Genomic DNA, 10,127 nt, shown 5'->3' on the forward strand with positions numbered 1-10,127 from the left:
ATAAAAAAGGAAGTCCAAAATGTAATTGTCACTTGACAACATTTTATCAAACACCTCAGCCTCGTCTCTCTACCTTCACCAAGAAACTAGCGGGAAGAGTAAAAGGTCCGAGAAAGTGGCAAAAAGTGGTCGAGAATTTCTATACGGTAAAGTTTACTTCTTCAAATCAAGAATCTCTTTGTTATGCCCACTGATTTTGCATCATGGCTTTCTTTTTCATAAATTTGTATCTTATTCAATCATTATCCATCAAGTTAAAGTTTACATAATCATGGCTTCTTCAGCACAATCATTATCTTTTACTTGTTTTTGTTTTAGTTTTGGTTTGAGTTTGTGTTTGTGTTTTTGATTTCTGCTGTTTTGGTCACTTGTGGAAAGGGTTACTTATGATGGTTGAGTTGTGATTTTGAATTTCAAGTTTCTGGGTGAAGCTAAGGAAGTAAGGATTAGGGTCATTTTCAGTGTTTGACTAGAAGAGAAATTGTTATAGGGGAACATTTGTGCTTGGTTCCTGCTTAGTTCTTGGTTTTATGTACAATTGTTGGAGCTTTCTGGTTTCCTCTTTATCACTACTAATTGGCGGATGCTTTCCTTTTCCCACTATGCCATGACATGTGTTTGAATAAGTTGTTGTTGCATATCATTCATTTTGGAAATTAATGTGAAATTCGCGAAACTTGCGATGTTGTGTTTAACTGCTTAAGGGTACAGTTGATGCTGGAAGTATATAATTTGACATGGAGACAATCGATTTGATTCTAGAAAGAAGGGAAAATGGGAAATAGTTACCAAGTCTTGATACATCGTTTTTGCAAAATAATCAGATGGATCCTGAATCATAAAGCTTCAGGTCCTTCTTGGAATATAAATGGATATAATGTATAGAATGAGCTCCTGGAACTTTAAAACTGCTTGCCATGATGGGGATAGTACAAATACATGACAATAAAGTATCTATGTGTTTCTCAATCCGCATTTTCACTTTTGTGTGGATTCTGAACTTCCTTTTTATTTATTTCTAAATTCTTATTGTTACAATTGTGCAAGCTTTGGCACTCTATTGATAATTACGAGATTATTCATTTTTTGAGATGATTGATGAAAGTGTGTCAATCCATAATACGGAACACTTTTGAACCATGGTTTGCTCAGTGCAGTTATTTGATTTTCTTAATTCTTGGATGGAACCTATGTCAACAAGGTTTTTGTGATTGGATACTGATTACTGAAGATTTTCTGATGTGCTTTTATATATTATCAAGGACAAATTACGATTTTGTAGATTGCTTTTCTCGTTGGAGTCTATTCAATCTAAACCTATTAGAATTGAAGATCAACATGAACAAGAGCAGGACTGTTAGACGAGGCCCAATTAAACCTGTAGTTGATGTATTTTCTGGTAGATGATTCCTGTTTGAAAGATAATTAAATGACTTTCTAGGACTTTGATTTGGCATTTAGCGACCAAAAGTAGTTGATGTTTTTATCGTTGTGCTGCTTTAAGTGGCAGATGTGATGTTTACTTCCTGAAGTCTTGTTTTGGCATCAAAGTTAAGGATTCCAATTCACACTGTTGTTGTTACTTTGATAGTCATGATCTTTTTATTTTTTTTTAATCGCATTTTTCCACTTAATAATTTGTTCTATTTGTGGAGAAACTATTGAGGCTAGTCTGTTGAGGTTTACAGCCTTCCTTTCATTCCTAAACTCTCAATACTTCTTGGGATTCATCAGTTCAGTTTTATAACCTTTCAGACCTTGTCCCATTAGTTTTTCATCTAACAGTAACTTCAACCCAATATCAGCAAGCAAGAACAATGTCTAAATCAATGAACAACCTGCCTTCTTCTCCCTTCACTTTTGGTAATGGGAGTCTTCATTAGAATGTCATAGCTAGACCTCAACTACTGAGGCTATTGATGATCAATTCAAGACATTGCATATTAATTGTTTAATTTAATTATATGATTTTACATTTTTTATTTTTTTTTGCTTCAGCTGGACATGCAACTCCTATAGAGCATCTAGCATTAAGTGTAGTCATTGCAATTCCAATTCTTGGATCTTCTCTAATGGGATATGGATCAATAAGCTTGATTTATGGCTGTATTATGTTATTTGATTTCTTAAGAACTATGGGGCGTTCTAATGTTGAAATTTTGCATGAATTTTTCAAGTCCCTACTGATTCTTCTATATCATCTCTATACCTCCACTTAAATATTTTCATTCTCACAATCAAGTACCATGGATTAATGCATTAGAAAGGTTCTAAGTTTCATATATCTTACAATTTTATTCATCTAAGTTTAGTTTAATTTTCTAAATATGCAATGATTTGAATTGATCATTATTGGCCTCTATTGTTTTTAAGAAACAATTTGTAATTGAATGATGAGAAGAGAATTTGTGCTTGAGTAACTTCTTGTACCTTCTTTATGGTGAGGATTTCAACAAGTCTTCATTAGATGTCTTCGCTAGACCTCAACTCTTTAGATTCAAGCAAATTATTTATTGGGTTTGTTGAAGAGAAACTTTATTCACAGCTTTGATTTCTTGACTCGTCATTGATTTTGTTAGGATCTTTATATTTCTTAAAAGGAGCTTTACCAGTCGAGGATGATAAATAGAATTTCTCATACGAGAAAAAGAGAAGATGTCAAATAGAGATTTGATACCCCATTAACTGTTGAACAAGCTCTTTAAAAAAAAAAATTAACAAGGTTTTTTTGGTTTTAAAAGCAGATGTTTATTTCTTTTTTAATTTTCTTATAAAACTAAAAAGAAATTTACAAAGATTTCTTGTATAAAGTGATATGACAGAAAATGAATGAAAGAGTGAATACAAAAAGTCAAACTTATCATATTCACTCTTTTATTCATCTCCTGTCACATCACTTTGTATAAGAAATTTTTGTAAATTTCTTTGTACCTCTAGCATTACCCTTTCTTTATAGAAGTCTTAATGGTATTTTGGTCCTTTAACAGTCAAATTCTTTTTCAAGAAGTCCTAGTGGTATTTTGGTAATTTGACAGTCATGAATTCTTTTCCAATAAATCTTAATGGTATTTTAGTCCTTTGACAGCTGAATTAGAGTCCAAATGTTCTAGCTTATGAGGTTTTTTTTCCTTACTGTCTCTCTCAGGTGTGTGCTATGTTATGATTTGGGGAATTGGGGGCAGAATGTTTCTGAGGTATTTTTCAACGAAGCCAAAGCCAAAGATGAAGCCAATAGAGCTTAATATGCCGCCGGAGCAAACTGAGACCATCACAAGGGTTATATTCAACATAGTCAAGGAACATGGTCCTCTCACTGTTGCTGAGACTTGGGAACGCGTCAAGGTCTGTGAGAGTGTAGTCAAACTGTTTGATTTTTAATGTGCTTCTTCTTATAACCATAACATTTGCTTAACTTTTCAGGAAGTTGGATTGAGAGGATTGACAGGCAAAAGCCACATGAAAATAGTGTTGAGATGGATGAGGGAGAGGCAGAAGCTCAGGTTGATATGCAATCATGTAGGGCCGCACAAGCAATTTCTGTACACAACTTGGTTTACAAAATCAAACAACATCAAGCAGGCAAAATCAGTGAGTCATTCTTCACAATCTCAACCCAAGCTGCCTTGACCATTACAGAGCTAATAAAAATACATGACATATTGACAGTCTAATGGTGCTTTCTCTTACTCTAGTGTAACATTTTCCATGCTTGTTGAGCTACTTGTTTCGTGAATGTTCGCTAAGGTCGCATTGGTTATGCATGATTGTACATAGGATCTCTGCACTAAATAGATGAAAGGAATTTTATCAGTTAAGGTATAATTTTTTCATGAATGATAGAAAACGGCTACAAGTTTCAAATTGTTCAATTTATGGACGTTTAATGGTGATTTACTTTATAACCAAAGAAAATGACTTAGATACCCTTAGATGTTTATTTCTTATTAGTTTTTTAATTATACATTTATAAAATAAAAAACTATAAAAAAAGAAAAACTCCAAAAATAAAAAATAAGCACGGGTTCAAATCTAATTTACTTTTTTTTTTTTTTTATATATACTAATTAAATAAACAAAAAGCAGGGAAAAAATGGTTTGAATCTAAGTTCTTAAAGTAAAACTAACCAAAAAATTTGAAAAATTAAAAGATTTAAACAAAAAAAGAAAAACAAGTTTGAATTTTAATTTAATCAGGAAACAAAAAATTTGAAAAAGAAAAAAGAATAATCAGTTTAAATATACTTTAAATTTTTTTATAAAAAACTAAAAGAAATAAACCAACAAGTTTAAGAAACCAAAAAAACAAAAAAGAATAGCAAACGGCGCCCCAGCACCTTTGGAATTTAGCCTTTTAGTTCGCTTGCTTTTTTTCAAATTTTCAAAATTTCAAAATTTTAATTTTTTTTCTAATTTTTAAGTTTTATTTTTTATTTTTAGTTACATATGTCAGTTTATGATTGGGTGAAATTTTAGTAGTTTATTTATTTTTCCTTTAATGACTTGTACAACTTACAATACTTGTAGTTTTTGTTAAATGTAACAGCTATTTCCTTTAATGTATCATTTGAAACTTGTATCCGTTTTTTTTAATTTCAAGAAAATATTCTAAAGGAAAATAAGCCCTTTTCTCCCACAAGTTAAGATCAAGTTATTTTAATAGAAATTAAATCTGATTTAAGAAGTTAATCAAGTCTCATTATACACGTAACATGTTCAAACAAAAATGTTTAAATTTTCAATTAAAGAGTAAATATTTAAATAATTAATTAAAACAATCAAATATCAAAAAAATCATTTTTCAGTAAATATTTGAAGAATCGAACATTTATTTGATAGTTCACTATATAATTAAACAATTAACTGAATTATTAAACAATAATCTTATTACCAATATATGAATAAGTAATTTTAATTAATTAGTAAATATGTAATATATTTATAATTTTTGTTATGAATACAAACATAAATCAAGTTATCTTTTTAATAATGTACATAATTCAAAGTTTACTCATTCCTTTATTTTTGGCGAATGTGCCTGTCCATTGGGCTTTTGTGTCTAAATTTTGAGCCCCCACTTAGAATATTACTGTGTGCTTTCTAATTTTGAAATTTAACCAAGCAAAACAAATAAAAAAAAAATATTATTTCTTACCCAAGCTGTCAATCTTAGCTTGTAACCATGAATAATGATGGAATGGAATAACTTTTGTGTGTTTTGGACAAAATTACCCTCAACTTTAAATTATCATGTGTATATTTATCATAATATTAAATTTAGACAAAAATAACTCCAAAATTCTTTTCCATAAACAATTTAAATTTAATTCAATCTTATAAGTCAACCTAAAATAATATTACTATTTTTAGTTAATAAATTAAAATTTTCATTTTCTATTTAATTAAGAGTAAAAATATTCTTTTTAAAAACCGATCAACTTGGCCAATCGACGACCGACATCATGTTTATGGTGTCACTACCGGTACGTGAAGGTTCTAGAACCATTGATTTGTTGATATGGGCATCTAATTGATGCTTATATATGTTTAAACTCTATTAAAAATAATTTACATTGAGTATGTTTTATTTTCTCATTTTTAAAATATTGTTTTCAACAAACAATTCGTTTTCATTTTCTAAATACATATAGCATAAACTATCACTTTTAAAATATTTTCATAAAACACAACATGAATTTAAAAAGGAAGAGACCCCAACCCCAATAACACTATGTTTATATATTTATTTAATTCTTGAAATCTCACCTGTTCCTCCTTGCTAAAACGAGTAATGAAGTTGGAAGATTAATCTTCACCATTAGTGCATATGAATCAAGATTTTTAAGGATCAAAATTTTTCTAATGTTTCCTTATAATTGCTCTTTATACCCAACAATAGTAGACGTTTATTGTTTCAAAATTCCTTAGACTATAATTAAAATATCTAAGATGCTTCAATTTATCCATTGAATTCAATAACTTAAATTGAAATATTTACAAACAATTAAATGCACATCTTAAAATATGTTCCCATGGCAAAATTGTAAATAGTATTTACTTCTTCAAGCCATTAACAAATTAAATTAGGCAAAAAGGCTTCATTGCTTCTACAATGCAATAAAGGAAGCCTCAATTATTGATCTCAATTAAACAGTTAAATGAACTATTCCTGACTTTCCTTGGAGCTCATCCCCCATGTACATTTTGATCACCTGCATTTTTCATTCTCTATTTTATCAATAATAATTGTAAATTTTATGTGTACATAAATTTTATTTCCTTGGAGCTCATCCCCATATGATGTTGCAGTAACCAACTATTGCAAATCTTTTATCATCCTGAGGCATGTTTACTTGTGAGGAATGGACAGTGGACTCCCGTTCCACTGTTTACTTCAGTCCAAAATGGGGAAATGATATTTCTCTTAGGCCAAGAGTAGGAATACTATTGAAATTCTTTTTTGTCCCTATTAAATTTTTTTTTTTCCCCAATTTCTCTTTGAAACAGCTGATTCACAATTTAATTATTTTTAGAATTTAATAATTATTATTACTATATTAATAATTAAAAATATTGTAAAACTTAAATTATTGTTTTAACCTATCTCCTTAATCTCTACCACAGCCAATAACTAAAAATGTTGACTGGCGATTGACCGTTGTCAAAATTTTAATTTTTTAAATTTTTATTCAAATAGAAAATAATATTTTTAGTTATTAAATAAAATAACAATACTATACTATCCTTTCCCAACTCTTATCCTAAAAATAGTATCCCAAATGATGTGCAAACTTACTTGACACTTCCACATCATCAATAAACTTAAATATATTAGATTCTCCAAAACAATTAGACTTTGATTTGGACATACCTCTTCTATTTCTTACGCAAAAAATTAAAAATCTAATCAAATTTGCGTAATTTCAATTGCGAGCATTACATTCTTCAAACTAAAAATCTAATGAAAAAATCGAAATCAAATTTAAAGGCAACTTCAATTGGCTATATTTTTCTATTCCTCTGGTATTTCTTACGCAATTAAATTTAAAAAAAAAAAAAAACTAATCAAATTTGGGGCAACTTCAAATAAAAGTCAATTTGACTTTTAGAATTTCAATGGGCTCAACTACCCGACTAGAAAATAAGAAAATAAGTGCTTGAACTGTAATGAGAAGCAATTTGTTAATTACCGACACTCAAAAAGAAAAACAATGCCTATTGCTCATTCCGAGAACTTCTACTAATTATAATAGGATTAAAAATTACTTATGAATCTCATTTCTAGACTTATAATCCTTAACACATTAGCTTAATGTAAATAATAGGGAATGGATTGCAGAGCTTTACACAGTGTGTGTGTATAATATTATATTATCTTATTCTTGTTTAAATTTATGCTTCGTTGTTTTTTTTGTTATATCTATTCACAATATTGGTGCGTTTGTTTAGTCATTTGAAGTAGTTTTTTTAAATATTATTGTTAGATAGAATTGGGTGATTATTACGAGGTAAGTTTGAAAATTAAAAATAGTTAACACCATGTTTGACTTACTATTTTTATCTAGATTCTGGATCCTATTCTCCAAATACACGTTTGCTTACTATTCCAAGATATTACCCTATTTTTTTAATTATTTTTAGACCCCATAAGGTTATTATTTCATCAAATACACCCTAAAAAAAAGTTTAAAATTATCAAAAACACCCCGCAACCCATACTCGCCAGATTCCGGCAACCACCGTTGGTGGTAGCCGAAATCTATACAACGGCCACCCTGCCGACCATAAATGGCCGGAAGTTCACCAATCTGGCCTTTTCGGCCAGATCCACCACGGATTTGGCCGAAAGGCCAGATCTGGCCTTGAATGACGGCCAAAGAAATGGCCGTCGTTGAGGTCAACGACGGCCAAATCTTGGCCATCGTTGACGCGAAAACGACGGCCATATCTTTGGCCGTCAGCGACGGCCAAAGATGCCGTCGTTTTGGCCTTTTTCGGCCGTCGATGGCCACGCAGGCCGTAGATCTGGCCTTTTCCCGCCAATCTGTGGTGGATCTGGCCGGAAAGGCCATAACGACTCGTTACAACACAATCCGCCGTCTGTGTCGTAACTAGATTTTCCGGCCAGATTCCGGCGGTGGTGGCCAGAATCTGGCACTGCAGGTTGGTGGGTATTTTTGTCAATTTACATGTTGGGTATTTATGAAATCAAAACTTAGGGGGTTTTTCTATAAATTTTTAAATTTTCCTCGTAATACTCCCTATTCAATTATCCATACTATCCCTAAAATCCTACCCAAAATAACAAACCAAACGCATACTAAATAGTTTAGGATATGATTTTGAGAATAGGAAAACAAATATGTATTTTGATTTGGAATAGGAATATGATAGGGAAACAAACACTTTATTTAGTATTTGGAGTAGTATTTTTGAAATATTATTGTTAAATAGAGTGGGATATGATTTGAAAATTACAATAATTGATATTTAAATAAAATTTTAAGAATAAAGAAACAAATATACATTTTGATTTGAAATAAGAATAGAATAAAGAAACAAACGCACTATGTACTACATACTAACCTAGTAACATTACCAAAATAAATAAAAAATAAATAATAGTTAGATTACTTATAATGCATATAGCATATTTAAATAATATAATATATAAAATTATCAATATTTATTACATGGTTATTTAGCTCATAAAAATATAATAGTTAGAATACTCAGGATTGATATAACAATATTTAAATAAATATAATACATAAAATATTTCAATATATATTACATGTTATTTAGCTCATCAAATAATAATAGTTAGAATTACTCAGGATTGATATACACTTATTTAATAATAATAATAAAAATATTCAATATATATTACATGGTTATTTAGCTCATCAATAATATAGTTAGAATTACTCAGGATTGATATAACAATAATTAATAAATAAATATAAAATATTTCTATATATATTGCATGGTTATTTAGCTCATCCCCTTTAGCGGCGTAGCCTCTCTACATATCTAAAAGAAAGAATAAGTTTAATCCTGAGAATAATCCACAAATAATTCTTGTTTCAATTTTCTTGCTTCATTTTCATCTGCCTCTTCTCTCAACGCTCCACCGTCTCCCCCACGACCTTCTCTTCAGGTTCCCGGTAACTTCCTTTACAATAGCTTTACATTCTTGAATTGTTTGCTGGGTTTTAGTTTAATTTGGTTCTATACTTCTGTAGATTAATATAATCCTGATTCATTGCTTGTAACTATTCAATTTACTGATTCATGAATTATTATTTTTCTGTTTTAATTTAATTTTTTTTCTGGGTATGAGTGACATATGTGATATCTAAGCAAGGACTTTTTTTCCTTTTTGGGGAGCTGAAATATTAAGGCTTTGTTGTTTTGAATGCTGGTTGTGCTAATTGAGAGCCAAAAGTATAGTGTGTGTTGGACTTGAGAGTGCTTGGGAACTGCCAGAAGTGCTTTTAAATGTTTCAAAATGGCTTTGGGTTAATTTTGTGGAGCTGGGTTTGAAATTGATTTTGGAAGTGTTTTTTTAGTAGAAGTGCTTTCATAAAAGCACTTAAGTGTATCTTTCTGAAATGTTTATTAAGTGTTTTTTTAAACTCACTTTACTCTTAAGAGCTGTTTGTTGCCACGAGATAATAGAGAATTACTAGTGCTTCTCCCAAAGCACTTGTTAAAAGCATTTTTATTGGTTTCAGCTAGACACTACATGACTTACAGCTTTTAGCTTTAACTATTTACAACATTTTCCAGGGCACTTCCCAAACTCCCTATGGTTATCTGGCAAAATTGTGGCTCTTTGTAGTTGATGTTTCACTACTTTCGTATTTTGAATTGCAGTTAAAAAGATTTCACTCGGTTAATTTCTGAAATTTGAGTTTGTGTTGCAAAAGGGCAAAAGCATGCTGTTGATGTTAGGGAGATTATACTGCCGTCCTGAATGGTCTCTTGAATAGAATGTTGGGTTCTGTTTGTTTCCTGAAGTATTGTGCTCAAGCTAACCTATATACAATACAGTGATACACGTTAACGAGTGGTCTTCAACTTGTTTCTTGATACTTTCATACACATATCAGTAGTAACATTCTGAG

The 10,127-nt window shown here is 30.4% G+C and overlaps 1 protein-coding gene across 1 annotated transcript; it reads left to right on the forward strand.

The window, feature by feature from the left end:
- On the forward strand, positions 1-3,867 carry LOC116130876. Its single transcript, XM_031416572.1, has 3 exons — positions 1-146; positions 3,146-3,342; positions 3,421-3,867. Exons 2-3 carry the CDS (start codon positions 3,160-3,162, stop codon positions 3,625-3,627), a joined length of 390 nt encoding a protein of 129 aa, XP_031272432.1. The 5' UTR covers positions 1-146; positions 3,146-3,159; the 3' UTR covers positions 3,628-3,867.
- Positions 3,868-10,127: the final 6,260 nt, after the last annotated feature.

Source organism: Pistacia vera, unplaced genomic scaffold, assembly GCF_008641045.1.
Source record: "Pistacia vera cultivar Batoury unplaced genomic scaffold, PisVer_v2 Contig225, whole genome shotgun sequence".
Lineage (NCBI taxonomy): Eukaryota > Viridiplantae > Streptophyta > Magnoliopsida > Sapindales > Anacardiaceae > Pistacia > Pistacia vera.